The sequence below is a fragment of the Puma concolor genome, chromosome A2 (genome assembly GCF_028749965.1).
Source record: "Puma concolor isolate L17-30 chromosome A2, mPumCon1.1.hap2, whole genome shotgun sequence".
NCBI classification, from domain to species: Eukaryota; Metazoa; Chordata; class Mammalia; order Carnivora; family Felidae; genus Puma; species Puma concolor.
In genome coordinates, this window is record NC_141668.1 from 140,213,707 (window position 1) to 140,230,443 (window position 16,737).

A 16,737-nucleotide genomic window follows, 5' to 3' on the forward strand; every position below is an offset into this window, starting at 1 on the left:
GCTTCTCTATGAAGCTGTTCACCACCTACAATGCCACCGACTCACTTGTGCTCACTGCCTTTAGACCTCCAAGCTCTCCATCCTATTCAGCTGGCTCGGTCTTCCTCTCAACCCTGACGACTTTGAAACTGGCAACCTATGCAGTAAGAGCCTCGCCTCACGGTTCCTTAGGCTGAACTCCAGGGCTCTCTCCCCTGCCACTTCTGTCCCCTGCCGTAGTCTCTCTCTCCCAGGACGCAGGAATCACAAGCACCTCTGAACAGCTCTGTTGTTAAAACCGAAACCTGCTATTCGACTCTGACCCCACCATCTGACCCCTCTGTTCCCTGACCTGTCCTTAAAGTGCTGTGCCACCCTCCTAACTCTTTAATCTGGATCCGCTTTGGTTAGCCCCTCTTCCGTTACCGGCCACACTAAATTAAACGTGGACTTGGCTTTGTGACTTTGAACAAATCACTTAACTTGTCTCATCACAGACAAGTTACTTGTAAGGGGGATCAGGAGACTTTACCGGGAGGGTGATTACAAATACGGTTCCGGTTCTATCCCTTGAATACCCAGTCAAGCCCATCATCATGGACTGAGCCAGACCCTCACTCACAGGCCTTAATTCCTTGCTCCCTGCTTGAGTGCCCTGCTCAAGTTCTACCTTTTCCACTCAACCAATACCTGTTGTTCCAATTATCCTGGAGAAAGAGGGAGGAGGAAATGCAAACCTTACCTGAGTGGGTTGATGACGGGTTGTTAATGACAATGGGGTTAATGACGACGGGGTGTCAACTGTCTGTCTAAACTTCTAACGAAACCATTTCCACCTCATCCTCTGCCTTCCCTGAGCTGCTAACTTCACTCTTTACCGACGGGGTGTCAACTGTGTCTAAACTTCTAACGAAACCATTTCCACCTCATCCTCTGCCTTCCCTGAGCTGCTAACTTCACTCTTTACCGATCTGTCTTCACCAAAATGCACTCTTTCTCCCAAGTTTCATCGTGGGCTTTCTTCTATCCCTGGGCTGTGGAGGACGGCCTTCAAGTTTGTAAAGTCCTGCAAGTGGAACATAAAATGCGGTGCATCTGTGCCTCTGGCAGAGAGAATCCATAACTCCTTTCATGCGATTCTTGTAATCTGTGAAAGAAATAAAAAGATTAAGAACCCACTATCTGATAGGCCTGAATTCACAGCCTGGCGACGTCACCAGGAGTTGTGGAACCGTAGGCAAGACACTTAACTTCGTAGATGTTTCACATCCATATGAACAGGAATCAAAACTCCTACTCTAGACAGGCTTTGTGAGTGATACTGTTTGCAACATGCTTCGATGGGCATTTCAGGCATTCAACTAGATGGGCATTATTTTAATATAATAATGAGCCAAATCTAATAGCTGCCTATTTTTACTAGGTAAACTCATATACTCCCATGACCTCATTCACCATCTGAGAAAAAAATCACAGCCTTCTAAGGTGAAAGACAAGTTTAAAGAACCCCCATTAGCAACGGAAGCAAGAGTTTCTTTCTTGAAGGGAAAGGAATGACAGAGTAGCAAGTGGGGTAAGGTGGGGAAGACTGTAGGTTTGGCTGAAGGGAGAATTCTTTGATTAGGATGAGGAGGGGGGCCCAAAGAAGACATCCAGATGGCCAAGAGGCACATGAAAAGAGACTCAACGTTGCTCCTCATCAGGGAAATACAAGTCAAAACCACACTCAGGTATCACCTCACGCCAGTCAGAGTGGCCAAAATGAACAAATCAGGAGACTATAGACGCTGGCGAGGATGTGGAGAACGGGAACCCTCTTGCACTGTTGGTGGGAATGCAAACTGGTGCAGCCGCTCTAGAAAACGGGGTGGAGATTCCTCAAAACATTAAAAATAGATCTACCCTATGACCCAGCAATAGCACTGCTAGGAATTTATCCAAGGGACACAGAAGTGCTGACACACAGGGGCACATGTACCCCAATGTTTATAACAGCACTTTCAACAACAGTCAAATTATGGAAAGAGCCTAAATGTCCATCAATGGATGAATGGATAAAGGAATTGTGGTTTATATACCCCATGGAATACTACTTGGCAATGAGAAGGAATGAAATACGGCCTTTTGTAGCAACGTGGATGGAACTGGAGAGTGTTATGCTAAGTGAAATAAGTCCTACAGAGAAGGACAGATGCCGTATGTTTTCACTCTTATGTGAATCCTGAGAAACTTAACAGAAGACCATGGGGGAGGGGAAGGGGGAAACCAAAATAACAGAGAGGGAGGGAGCCAAACCATGCGAGACTCTTAAATACTGAGAACAATCTGAGGGTTGATGGGGGTCAGGGAGAGGGAAAAGTGGGTGATGGGCATTGAGGAGGGCACCTGTTGGGATGACCACTGGGTGTTGTATGGAAACCAATTTGCCAATAAATTTTATATATATATATAGGCAGAGGCAGAGAGGAGGAGACAAGGCAGAGACGTGTAAAGGAGGTGGTGTAAGGCAAAACAGAGGGAAGTGCAAGAAAAAGGGATTTTCAGCAAAGATCGAAATGGCTTTGACTTCTGGCACTTGCACCACACCGGCTCTAGGCCCCGACAATCTCGGGGCGCTGACAGCTACATTTGGTTAAACGGTATGTCCCTGAGAATGAAGGCCCCATGACATTTAAGGTCCTTGACAATGTGGTACCAACTTCTGCAACCCTTCAGCCCCTCCTTTCCAGAAGCTTCACCTAGAATGGATCTCTCTTCCACATTTCTTCCCACCTATGCTTGCCCAGTTTGCTCCCTCTGCCGAGAATGACCTTACTCTGCCTTCCTGCCAACCCCCCTTCCTTGCATTGGGAGCATCTCCTGCTATTCACGGCCAGGTTACCTGCAAGGGAAGGGAAATAAAAAAGCGTTAAGAAATTGAGTGAACCGGGACACCTGGGTGGCTCAGTTGGTTAAGTGTCCGACTCTTGATTTCAGCTCAGGTCATAATCTTGTGGTTCACGAATTCGAGCCCTGCGTCGGGTTCTGCACTGACTGCGCAGAGCCTCCTTGAGATTCTCCCCACCCCCCCCCACCCCCCCGAAGTGAATAAACTTAAAAAAAAAAAAAAAAATTGAGTGAACCTCCCAGAAACTCCTCCCAGGGAACTCCCAGAAAGTTGAAGAAGGACGCCCAAGGCAAAAGGAGCTTCTTAGGGATGATTTAGGAGTTGGTTGATCTAAGGAGGGAATGGGAAGTCCATGGTGTGGTGGGGGGTTGAAACTACCCTCACTCCAATTAGTATCTGGACATTTTCTTCAACACACAAATCAGTCGCTTCCTTTGTTATCTTAAGCAACAAAAATAATTTTTAATTTTTTAGAATGATTTGTAAATTGTCAAACTTGTCCAATTTCTAGAGACAATAAGTTTATGTTGTGCGCTGAATAATACCGAAATGCACCTGCACTGCCGGTGAAGGAAGAAGTACGTAAAAGCAAGGAAGAGATCGGACTAGCCATGGATACAAAACTTACCTCGGGATACAAACGGAAAACCGACCACACGCCATCACATTTACACAAAAGCAAGCACAAAGAGAACGTGTTTCCCAATCTATCGACTTCCCTTTGTTGACAAACCTGCAGGGCAAGAATGCAGTAGTGTTCACAGTTTACCCAGTCATCAATTGCTCCGAGGCAAAGCTTTGTGCCCAAGAATGCAACATCCTCAGCCCTCACAAGTACTCAGCTTATACAGAAGGGAAGGTAAACATAGGTGCTTCACGAGGGGGTCTGATGCCAAAAATGAATGCAAGTCAGACGGGATTGAAAGGGGTTTAGGATCACGAGGCAGAAACATGTAAAATATTTCATGCAGCCAGCCTTATTTATTGAGAAGTCCTAATTTTATTGCCCATTTAGTAACATGTTTGTTCCACAAACTAATTTCTCATAAAGCAAAGCACAACCTTTTCTTATAAATAGTATAAATTATTTTATTTACAGAAACTTGTTACAAAACAAATAGACTATATATTTCTTCTCTTTTAAATATCCAAAGTAATTTTCTATCCCTTGACATTTGTTCATGTTTCTATACAGCAGCCAACACGAAGTCCAGCTGAGATGCTCTTGATTATGTGTACAAATTATCACACTATTCACACATTTCAACACAGGAGATTGCTTTTATAACCAAGCTCAAAAAAACAGCAAAATGCTTTTCAAGGCCCTACATTCACACTGACAGTATGTAGTGCTCATTTAAATGATCTGAAAATGTAAAATGTTTTGCACAAAATGTAAAAATGATTATTTTCTGTTAAACAATGAAACTTTTCACAATCATTTCCAAAGCCCCCTAACCCTCCCACCCCCCCTTCCCCACCCCGGACATAATGAGACAGTAAGAAATTCCTTGGCAACAGAACTCTCGCAGGAAGACAGCTGCCTTTATAAGTTACATTTTTCAAATTATACATTTTGCAATGTTTTCAGAGGTACTTTGTATTATATTTTTGGAATAGAAAATATTTTAAATATCCTATTTTAAACTCTGTATTTCATGAGTGAATAACAAAACGGATATATCATCTAAGTTGCTGGCTGACAAAACAGATTTGTAACCCTTGCTGCCACCGGGCAATACGTCACCAGTTGAATTACTGTGAACCAAAAGGCCTTAATTTTAAAATACCTTATAAAATTACCAGCATCGGTGGTTTTCAACCCCTCCCCTAAAATTTTAGAAACAATATTTAGGTGGAAAAAGCAAACTCCAAAGGTTTCAACTGAACATTCAAGTCTTTTTAAAGAATCTGTCGAAGCTTAAAACTAGGTTCAGGCACTTTTTCCGTTAGTTTGAAACCACATCACAGACTAACACACATGTGCTCAGAGCGTACACATACACACACACGGGCACGCACGCACGCACACGCACACTCACACACAAAACACTAACGAAAGAAAAGCAGTGTGTCACTTAGTTACATGTAGTCTATCGGGAAATCAGGCAACTAGAGAGAAGCAATGCCCACTTCGTCGGTACGAATCCACTCCCGAGACATGAAAAGGGACAACAAGACTTTCACAGAACAGAGGCATCCCTTAAACTGTAAAGGAGGCAGGTTCTAGAACTATTGGCTTGGCAGTGAACCACTTCAAATTATAAAAAGGTATTTACTTTTATTAATTAATAAATAAATACTAGATGATCTCAATTGTACCAAAACAGGATATCAGAAAAAAAGACCTGTGCAAAAATACATATTTAAATATGTACAATTCATTTTTAACAAAATATGTCTTCTGAAATAGGGATACTTCCATATTTATAATAGAACAAGAAATTCCAAAATAAAGATACAAAAGTAGGTTTTGTAGAATTCTTTGTTCATCATTGCAGCACATTTTTTTTTTTTTTTGTAGGTTAAGAAAACTGCAGGAGTTGTCATGAAATTCTATTGGAAAGAATATAAAAATTATCTTGGTTTTAAATTGATACCAAAGTCTGTCTAGAAACAACCCAACCACTGCAAATTTGGTTTTTGCAAGTTAATTTAATTCAAAAAAATACTTGTACTCCCGTGTTTTAAATGGTCTTAATTGTTCATTATAATAAAAAGTAGTTGTAGGAGAAAATAAAATATTTGAACAGTCTAAAATTTAATAGCACTGTTTAGAATAGGTCTGTTTGTGGCAGGCAGAATCCAAAATGGCTAATTTCCTAATCCCGATCATCTGTGTACTACCGGGAGACATAATGAAATTCAATTAAAACCTCAGTCTAAGAAATCAAATGATCAACACTCGCTTATCTAAATATCTACATAATTCTGAATCAACTTGCTATCATGGGTCCTATTCACATCTTTCGGAACAACATGATCTGTCTATAAATTCCATTGCTAAAAGCAACTTTATTTATATCCATCAAGTCCCCTTGGCTCTGAAAATAAATTCTACCCATACCCCATTGCACTTGTCACCCAGGAATCAACTAAAGACGTTCTGATTCCCCCTTACCTCCGTTCTCTCCCTCCACTGGGACGGAACAACCAGACTGATTTCTCCTAACTGCACCAAACTGGCCCATCCACGCGCTCTCCTTAATAAGCTCTCCTACAGTATCATTTTTTAAAAATATTTACTGATTGCATAATAAGTGAACAAGATACTCCTCTCCCCTTCCTTAAAAAAAAAAAAATCAATAGTTTACATCAATTTATAGCTAAAGTATCTGCATAAAGTTTTCGTTGTCTTACATAATAAGAGTAATTCTGTAGCAATTCACATTATTAGGCTGGTAACCAAGTATTCATTCTACGTGTTGTTGACTTGAAATTCCCTGAAACTGAAGTTTGTAACTCAAAAACTGTAGGGAAAAAAAGGATGCACTGATTTGCTCTGTCCAGGCTCTGCCCAGAACAATGATCAGAGCCTTGGGAAATTTACCCTGTGGTGTTCGGCAACTTTGTGTGTTCTTCTAAGTACAAGTGCCTGGGTTATTTATTGTTTCAGGAGCTGTGAGAGTGGAATCACCAGTTAAAATGCCCCAGCTCATCCCCCAAATTCAATGATACCTTCTTAAGCAATGACGTTTTAACATATTAAGCTCTGTCTTTTGGGATGGGGTATTCAAAAAAAATAAACGAATAACCACGAAGGTCTCCAAATCTCTCTCAGGAAGATGGCTGGCATTAATCCCCAGAAAGGAGGGTCTGTCGGGGAGACACTATATATGCGTCACAGCATCTGTGCATGGGCACACGTACACATCTGCCTACTCCCCTCCCTGGGTGCCTGCTCCCCACCCACTGGCATCCAAATGAACACGTGGACAGGAAGAGGAGTGCAGATACACACACAATATGGGGAGCACTCGACACAGAAATTTACAGAGTCCCAGGACAGTATCCACAGAGACTGAGGGTAATGCACAGAGTGCCCTGGAAACATTAAGTATATTAATGACTTAGTGAATGACAGTTTCTGCTGCATCCTAATAATTTCACTTTACAAAGGCAATTTTTTAAAAATGGGAGACTGAGCAGGACAGCCAGCCCAATCTACCATACTGTTTAACATGAAAACTTGAAGGATAAAAAATTCCATCTCTTTGGAAATCTTGGAAAAACATTCCCCCCATAGTGATTTCATCCACCACCCCCCCTTTCCCCAACCAAAATTTGGCTTTCCATTATCAAAACTAGTTTGCATTTGCATTTTCTTTAAAAAAAAATCACATAGAATTGCTTTTGTACCATGAAAAGTAAGCCTCTAAAATGTCGTATACTCGCTTTCTGGGCATCAATGGCTTTAAACCAGTTTGTAAGTTAGAAACTCTTGACAGCTTCTATCCCAAATCACCTGCAAAAGGCTGGGGGAAAACACAGGCTATTTTGTCCTGGTGCCTCGCGCTAACGTCCGTATTCCAATCCTGGAGCGTTGCTGTAAGAACCTAACGACCGAGCCCTTCTGCGAAGGGCTGTGCAGGGGGCAGCTCTGCCCTCCTCCGGAAGGCGTCTCCAGCTGGGGTACCTAACTGCTGGAGAGGGACCCACAGAAGACAGTGTAAGAAAAACACCTGGGATGGGGAGAGGAGGAAGGGAGAAAGTCTACAGTAATGCTTTTGCCAAGACATACTCTCCCCCAGCCAATCTACTCAAAGAGCGGCTCCATGATGTGCTGCAAGTTAAAAAACAAAGCAAAAACTTCTCACAGATTGGTAGCAAGCAGTCCAGACCACTTTAACACTGATAAAAGCAATTTCGGTGGCTGAACTTGATCCAGTGTCCTTTACGAGTACTCACTGCTACTGACATAGCTTCAGGGAAATCCTCGTTACAACAACAGCCCGGCAGATTTCTACCCTCGAGGCCCACAGGAGGTTGGGAAAACAGACTCAAAGGCATCGTGGAGTCCATAGTGCTGAGTGGAGGTGTAACTTGTCGTCAAAAGTGTCCAGATTATTCCTCCCCGTGCCATGTTCAGCTGTCAGGGACGTGCCTTTGGCTTTCAAAGAAGAGGGGGTGGGGAAACAATGAAAAGGTAAGTAAGCAGCTGTACGCGGCACTGCCCCGATGCTCAACACGAATATTCCAAAGGCCACGCGCCACTAAAATCTCCAGATGTCAGGGGCAGTCAGCTATAGAACTGGGCCTAAGCTTTCAAAAGCCTTCATCACCCTTGGGCACAATCATTGTAGAAGACTAAGTTTTAGAAAATCGTCTAGAAGAGATGCAGGCCAGGTTTCTAGCCGAGAGAAAAGGCTCTCATGTTTGCCTTTTGGTTTTATCTACTGATTTCATTTCCTTGAAGGTATTCCAGGTTGTCAGCTGAGAACTGAACAAGGTCACGTGGGCTAGCACACACAGGTGTGCAAACTCATACCCAACGCAGTGCCCTTGCCCGGGGAGCGGGAACTCAGACCCCCCCACTCTCCCACCATAAGCCCTTGGCTGCAGAAGCCGTGAGCACACTAAGGGCTCAGGGGAAGCTGCCAGGCCCCACCTGCCAGGCTTCCCAGTATGTCCCCCCAGCATTCCCTGGCATAGAGGGCTTCAACCAGCTCAGTTACCCATTTTAAAATCAGCTCCACAAGAAACAGAACTGAGGTTCCTACTTTTCTGAGAGGAGTATTCTTTAAAGCATTTTGGAGTCATGGGTACCTTTAAGATTCTGATGGAAGCTATAGGATCCCTTCTGCAGATAAACGAGCACAGACATAAAAATCATGCAACACGTTTCTGGGGTTTTACCGATCCTCCGATCTGTAGTCATGGGCCACCCTAAGCTTTGTGCAGCGTAATAAAAAAGTTTTCCACTACACAGAGGAAATCTTTCTCAAATACAAACTGAAGTTGAAACAAATTTTGATACCCCAAACTCAGCCTGTCCTAGTGGGACAGAGCCCTCACAGATGGTGGACATCAGAGGTGGCAAACCGCTAAGAGCCGTACTTGGGCAGATGTGTGGGCTATACCAGGTTAAAAAACAAAAGAAGTTCGAGCCCCGCGTCAGGCTCTGGGCTGATGGCTCGGAGCTTGGAGCCTGTTTCCGATTCTGTGTCTCCCTCTCTCTCTGCCCCTCCCCCATTCATGCTCTGTCTCTCTCTGTCCCAAAAATAAATAAAAAACGTTGAAAAAAAAAATTTTTTAAATAAAAAATAAAAAAAAACAAAAAAACAAAAGAAAAGTATTGCATAACTTGTAAAAGTGGTCAAACTTCTCATGCAAGTCCAAATCTGCAGTTTCTTTGAAATCAGTAACCAGTTTCTGGGAGCTTCTGCTCTGTGTGGATGGGGCTCCTATTTCCTCATTTTCCACAGGCACTGCTGTGCCCACCAGTCTCTTCCCCTCCTGTCACCTGTGGGGTACTGAGGCCACAGCGATGTCTATATGAAGACAGACGCACTCAGTAACGTAATGTACTGGGCATCCCAGCAAAACGGAACATCCCTCCTCCAGGTTCACACAGAATCAGGAAACTACACTCAGAAGGGAGTTTTTAAAGGATGGCTATACTACTTCCTGCAGTGTTCGCACTGAATTTTTATGCTCATAAACTATGATGAGTAACTACAAACCAAGAAGTAAAAGCCCATTTTCACATGTCCAGGGACCCCTTGCTCAAAGAGCCAAGCAACATACCAACAACCCCTATAGACTTGAGGCTCATAGAGAAAAATTTAAGCAGTTGCTATTTAAATTCACCGATCATTATGTTCCCTGCACCTTTGGCGCTGGGTATTAATTCACGCAGATATTGGAGGGAAATCTATCACAGAAAGAAGCTTCCCAGTATATTCTGGAGAAGTCCTAACCTGCCATTTGAGTTAAGTTCTGAAGATGAAAAACAAAACAAATCAAAGCAGCCCCCACACTGCAAATCAGGGCTCTGGGGTGATGTTGCTGAAATTCCTGTTCGACAGCAAGGAAAGGAGATCTGCTGATGAGTGAAGAAACGAGAGGAGAGATTGGGACTCAGAGCCAAGGATGCTGGAGGAAGGGGCTCCAGGGGGAAGAGGGTCAGGGGAAAGCAGCAACAGGTAGGAGAGAGTGGGAACAAAGAACGCACGAGAGAAAGTCACAGTTCCGTATGAACCCGACACCCAGGGAGCCACTGCTGTACAAATGGGCCACGTTCATGTCTCTTTTTAAGCTCTGAAATTTGAGATTTTAGTCTTCGTCTCTACCCACACTTACTGTTTTCCTGCCTCCCTGGAAAACTGTGAGGGAACATAAGGACAGAGTCAACCAGAGAATCAAATTCTTTGATGGATGGGAAAATTATTAAAAGGTCTTTAAAATTTAAACCATCCCTTTCTAGACCAGTGTGACTGCAGACCAGCTTTCTCCAGAGGAACAAACTAGAGACGCACTCTCCAGGAAGACATGGCCCGCCTTCCTCCCCAGGCAGTGGCACGGGACGTGCCCCCCAGGGCTGCGCTCACCGGCCTCGGAGGGGACGCTGCCGTCCCGCAGGTTGGGCAGCTTCTGCAGCCCTATCTGCTAAAACACACTGTGTGGTTTCCTTACCCAGGAGCATCTTCCAAGTCATGAGAAATTCTGGCAGATACACTGTTTTACCTTCACATGGCCGCGAACGCTTCCTTTTTGAAAGGAGACCACAAAGCTGGACACGTGTTTACAGGCAAACTAACCAACCCTGCCACGCACGTCCGAGCTGGTGCAAGAGTTCAAGGGAGAGGAAACGGGGGCATCCCCGCGGGGCTCACAGTCCATGTCCTACCTGATGAAGGAGGGAACTGTTCGTCAGTCCTTGTGCCCCTGGGCTGGCGCCCGCGTGTTTCATGTGCACGTTGTTCATGGCTGGCAATTTGGCAACCTTTGTGGGTTTGCTGCTGCCGTTGTTGACGCTGCTTGAGCCGGGCGAGCACTTTCTTTTCTTTCCTATGAGTCTGTCTAGAGGAGTGTGAGAGTGTGAGTAACTGCCGTGGGAGTTGACGGGCAACTCGCTGGACTGGTGAATGAACGGGCCAAGAGAAAGCGTGGAGTCACTGCTGTTCACCATCACACTCATCCTCTTGATGGACTCAGCGGGGCTCCCACCGGGGGGGCCCCTCCCTGACTGGTCGTGCCGGACACTCACCGAGTTCGCTTTAGTAACCACACAGTTGAGGCCGATGCCGTGGGAAGATGTTACCGTTGAGGGGTAGGGAGGCCCAGAGTGTGCCATACAGTTTTTCCTAAAAGACTCCATGGAATGAGAAGAAGAGGAGGAGGAGGAAGAGGAAGAGGAGGAGGAGGAGGAGGAGGAGGAGTGGACTGACAGTGGGGAGCTATTTTTGCGTTTCTTTCCTGAGCCGCCGCTGGTACTGCTACTGGCATTGTGACAGTTAGTGCTGTTACCAGAAGGCTCCTTGGGCCTCAAAGACTTGCTGGATTTCAACTTCTGAGGTTTTCTGGACATAGGGGAGGAGGGGACTGAGGAAAGGCCGGAGGGTGTGGAGGGGGAGGAGGACGAAGAGGACACTTGTCTGGATTGCATACTGCACACAGGATCCATTGCCCCGGAGGCGGCGGGCTGTGCGTTCAGTGTGGTTCCATGAGCTGGTGCCGCTCTGCTGTTTGGGGAGATGCAGGTGGACGAGAGCAGGACTGGGGACGTAGACACAGTGGCCGCTGCCAGATAGCTGACCCCACACTGCGATGTGGGCACAGAGTTTGTCCGGTGAGGAACACGTGTGGAGACAGGTGTTGTGGTGCTGGGCACTGGTGGGATTTTCCTGCAAAAAGAGGGGGCAGTGAGTAATCCTCAGCAGAGCCCTTCACGGAAACGCACGGAGGGGTGACCCTTCATCTCTGGCACTGAGCAGCACACACCCGTCAGAGGATCAACCCGAAACGCATAGCCGATCCTGCCGCTTCTCTGCTTCAAATTTTGCAAGGCCTTGCCGGGGCTCTCAGAACAATGGTGTGGAAAGCCCTGTGTGCCTCACCAACCACCGGTCCCCAGCCTCACACTGCCTCCGAGATTCCACCCAGCAACCCTTCTTACATCGCAACAATAGGCCTGGACGTGAGGCCCTGTCCATCTTCCGCCTACAATACTATGACCCCAACTTCTGCTCAGCTCGTACCTTCGGCCCACCATCACTTTCTTAGGAAATCTGTCCTGACCACCCAGACTCGCTTGGTTTTCCACAGACTCACTCTGCCAGTTCCCAGACTTGGGGGAACTCAAGGCAGCTTCCACATGTAACTGTGGATCACTAACTTCTCTAGAGAGCAGGGCACACCTTATTTAAAACTGTGCCCACAGCGCCTGCAGTACAGAAGGCGCACTAATGTTGAGAGAATTCACGAACAAAGAGGAGAAAGGAAGGGCAGAACAATTTCATAGCAACTGCTAGGTCCTAACTTCAGGCCTGAAGCACATCTCAGGGTTTCCAGCCACAATGATGGCACAGTGTATTTTGTTACTAACGTCCGGGCAAGGGACCAACCTGGGGATTAGAGAGTCATTCAGATGGCAGACCAGGGAGGCCTCTTTCCATTTCTGCTACGATTTTAACATGTGACAGCACCAAAATTTCAAAAACCCCTATGGCAGAACCAACAGCGAGGTAGCAACACAGACAATGGCCTGAATGGAAGGCAAGCGCCAAGACCGGCCCGGTCCTGACTTCACAGGGCAGCAACGGCTGATCCAGTCGCTGCACCAGCTAGGGTTCCGGCTTCTCATCTTCCAAGTGAGACTTGCCCTAAACTGTTGCCAAAGTGCTTTCCAGATGCTTTTTAAGGCCTGTAACTATTAATAAAAAGAACTATTTACTGTATTTGTCCCAGCTAGAACCACCCCATTCAGGAGTGTAGCTCTGGCCCTAGAGATCCATGCATCCAGACCGACCACACCCAAGTCCCTGTGGGGTGGGGTCCAGACGAGAGAAGTTTCTCAGTCTCTCTGGGAGATTCCAACAAGAAGCAAAGACCGAGAAGCTGGGCTCTATCCCCATACTACTCACAGAGGACAACCACGGACAGTACCTGAAAGGCTTATGAGAAACGATGAGTCCCTGCACCCCACCCAGACCTACTTCATCAGAATCTGGATCTCAACAAGATCCCCAGGCAATCCGTGGGCACTGGCACCTCTGAGAAGCCCTGCTCTAAATGGAGGCGTGTAGCACTGCTCAGGCTCACTGGGCGCACTGGCTTCGCGCGGCCACCAGGTGGCTTAGGGAAACGAAGCCTAAATTATCAGGCAGCTGGAACCAAATCCTGGGAAAAGGAAAAGCTTCCATACAGGGAGACATGTGGATCTCTCTGCACAACATATTGGTCCCTGGTAAAAAAAGCTCTTTTAAGTCATTCGTTACCTTTTGCGTAAGGATGAGACAAATAAAGAATATGTAGTTGTACTGATCTACGTCCATACAAATCAACTCTGCAAAGATATACAAGCAATTAATAAAAATGCTTCTGTCTGGGGGTAGTGGTGGCGGGAAGGGTGGGCAAAACGAATGTGGGGACCCGGGGGACTAAAACCTTGAACTGTATACCTCTTCATATTCATTTTTTTTTTTTTACCCAAGTGAATTTATTACCAATCTGACAAATTCTGTAACCTCGACACTGCCCCCTATTCCACGCCCCACCAAAGAAAAACCTTTTGCTGATGATCCCATCCCTTCCTTAAGGAATGTGGAATCATGCTCCCCAAAAGTGGACAAGCACTTGACAGAAATCACAGAGTTTGGAACTGGCCTTTGCGGTCCTGGGCATGCTCCAGAGGAAATGCTAGCCCAATTTGACCAGTGTCCAGATTCCTATATTGAGGATGACTTATTTCACTGTCGTACTCAAATCCCACTTCCACATATCCTTAGCTGCAATAGGTAACTGAGGAGTAAGGAACTAAGGAGGGTGGCACCCAAACCGGGGGTCCTCCTGGAAGAGAGGACTTTTGGCTGAGCCAGCAGGATGGAACTTGGACCACTTTGGGAGTTCTGTTGAGTGCATCAAAGATGCCACCTGAGGACTGTTCTCCTGCAGTTGAGAAGTGCTCAGCTCCTCCCACCAAATCTCAGGGGCTGCCCGAGAAGCTTGCCTGCAGTGGCCAGCCTCACTCGCAGCACCTCACTCCAAGCTACCGTCTGCCCCAGGCCTGTGCGCCAGCTCATCACTGAGCAAAACATCTGTCTCTGCTGTACTGGCCTTTTTTTTAAAACCCAAGTTCATGTTAGCGGAAAGGCACGATTTCCTCTTTGCTAGGAACAAGTGATTGATAAGGTCGTCGGCCTCTGACAGAACAAAGAGAGAGACGGTAGAGGCAACCTCATGATCTTGTGTCTTCCCAGGTTCACCGCAGAAAGAGGACAACACCCCCCCCCCCACAAGCCACTAGGAACTGACACCATATGCACCCCAACTACTGGCCACGAACCACTTCTCAGGATAATGGGAAAAAGTCATTCTGAGGACACTTCTCAACTCTTAGGAATTCACTAAATCCACATTTCAGGGTGCTCAATGAGCTCCCCAAGTCCTGGTGGGCAGTCTCAAGAAATATGAAGCTGAGATTTCACGTATTTGGGGGTTTTCTGATGCTGACAGACCCTAGAATCCCAACAAACCAGTGCCCCGTTTTTCCTGAGCAAGGGCAATGTTCCTTCATAAAGAAGAAAGAGGAGCCTCTTATCTAGTAAAACCCAGGAAGAAATGTGAAATTGAAAAGTAGAGCACCACTGCTCTGGGTCTGATTTTCTAAGTGAATAAACTCAAGTCCTGTTCATGATCACGGAGGCGGTTCTTCAGATTGCAGACTATCCGAGGCCTCTGACCAGCTTCCTTTGACTTTATCAGGAAACCAAGGCAGCAAGGCAAGTGGATGTACTGGCAGAGTCTGTTCAGGGAGGCTCTAGTAAATGATGCCCAAATGGAGAATATGGAATGACATGTGAATTAGTGGACAGCCCCCTTGGTTTAACAAAACTCAGTATTTCCAAAAATAGGTTCCACCAAACGTTAAGTTCCCAAAGATACTCCCCTAAAAGACGTTCCCAGGTCAAAAGAGCTTGGGAGATATTCCACATTATAAATAATATCTCCTGCTTTGAGAGGTATAATGAACAGTGTGCCCCTTAAAGACTCTGAGAAGTCCTGCGGTAATGAAAACTATGTCACTTGAGAAAAAGCTGAGCCTTCTGGCCATGGAACTCTTCTTCCACTTAAAATCCCATGTAGGAAATACCAGCCCACATACGGACACACAAGATGACCATCTTACACTGTAAATCAGAGCACATGGCTCCACTTCCTGAGGCCCTCAGCAGCTCCCCACTGTACTCAGAATCAATTTCAGAGTCATCTGGCCCCTGCCAGCTTCTTAGGTCTCATCTTGCACCATGATCGCTTTCTCACTTTTTTCAGACAAGTATGATCTTTTCTGACTCAAGACCTTTGCACACATGGTTCTTTCTGCCTGCCCCACCATCCCCTGGCTGCCTTTTCTATCCTTCTCTCCATCTCTGCTCTAGGATCACCTCTTCAGCGAGGTTTGCCCTGAATCTCTCCAGCTTGTTGTTTTTCCATCTTAGGTCTTTGTTTGCAACCAAACTGCCTGTGGGTCTAAACCCTGGCCCTACCACCAACTTGCTGTGTGACTTCTCAGTTTCAGTATCTGTAAAGTAGGGATAATCGAGGTCACCAGAGGCAGCGCCTTGTGAAAATTAAATGCAAGTTGCCTGGCACACAGTAAGGTCTCAGTAAGTCTCAGTGATTGTTAGAGCTTCCATGATCTCCCTGATGACGAGCTATAACCCCTACTGATTCGCTGTTTGGTGGTTTTTGTGCCCCCCTCCCCCGAATGCAAACCCCACACAGGTGGAAACTCCCTCACTGCCTGGAACCCCAGCATCCAGAGCAATACATATTTGCTGAAAAGACTGAATGAATAAATGATGAGGGGCCTTCTCAGGGATAGTCAAAGGCCACGTTTTCATTTTAGATAAGCTTATCTTCATTAGACCAGTCCCTTAAGACATAAAGAGGATGCGGCCCCAGGTGAGGTCAGCCCCCTTTCCCCGCCCCAGAGGCGCTGGGACAGGCACTCACTTCCACAGCTGCGCGTTCAGATGCTTCTCCACCATGAGGTTGAGGGCGCAGCGAAGCCGGTTCCACCTGGAGTCAAACACGTAATAGCCTCTTCCAATCTGCCGGCTCCCGAATGTGCAAAACTGCAAGAGAGGACATACCATGCATGCTCGCTAATCCCGGCAGCAGCACGGCCTGTCTGTGATCTCTCTCCTTCAGGAGAGAAGCCAACCACAGAAGAACTCGCACGCTGTGTATCACAGGCTGTGAAGCACGAGAGTGACGATGCCCAGCTCTGAGTTCCACAGAAGAGAAAGGCAAAAGCCGGAGGTGTCCCAGGACTGAGTGCGTGCCGCCTCTGGGGCACCCTGTTCTGAGCTGCTCTCGCACCCTGACCACGTCTCACACACACACGCACGCATGCCAAGATCCCTGGCAACCACCCCACCCCCCGCCCTCAGTGCCCTGTCTCCGCTGTGTGGGGAGGGTCAACTCGGGGGGGCATGTGGAACTTACAGATGCTGGCTGAGGATGATGACCTGAATAATGACAGTCCAGTTTTTCAACAGACTCTTCTTTGTCATCGCCTTCTCCCTCCTCACTGGATAACCGAGAAGCTGGCTCAGTGGCAGACAGGGGAGGGTGTGGAGATTCATGGACTGGAGGAGGGTCAATGGGGGCACTCCCACCTTGCTGTGCAGGGCAGCCTGGAGGCC

At 46.6% G+C, this 16,737-nt stretch overlaps 1 protein-coding gene across 10 annotated transcripts in view; it reads right to left on the reverse strand.

Annotated features, from left to right (window-relative positions):
* Positions 1 to 4,941: 4,941 nt before the first annotated feature.
* ATXN7 (ataxin 7) overlaps positions 4,942 to 16,737 on the reverse strand; it is a 134,622-nt gene continuing 122,826 nt past the window's right edge. For 9 of the 10 annotated variants that reach the window (XM_086697688.1, XM_086697686.1, XM_086697687.1 and 6 more), the window contains 4 exons: positions 16,538 to 16,736; positions 16,043 to 16,164; positions 10,716 to 11,712; positions 4,942 to 7,976 (listed from right to left, as the gene is read on the reverse strand). In XM_086697688.1, the coding sequence (XP_086553814.1) occupies positions 7,959 to 7,976; positions 10,716 to 11,712; positions 16,043 to 16,164; positions 16,538 to 16,736 (1,336 nt within the window). In that variant the 3' untranslated portion in view covers positions 4,942 to 7,958. Of the gene's footprint in view, positions 7,977 to 9,844; positions 9,912 to 10,715; positions 11,713 to 16,042; positions 16,165 to 16,537; position 16,737 lie in introns of all 10 variants that reach the window. The other variant, XM_025915983.2, reaches the window with a different exon arrangement.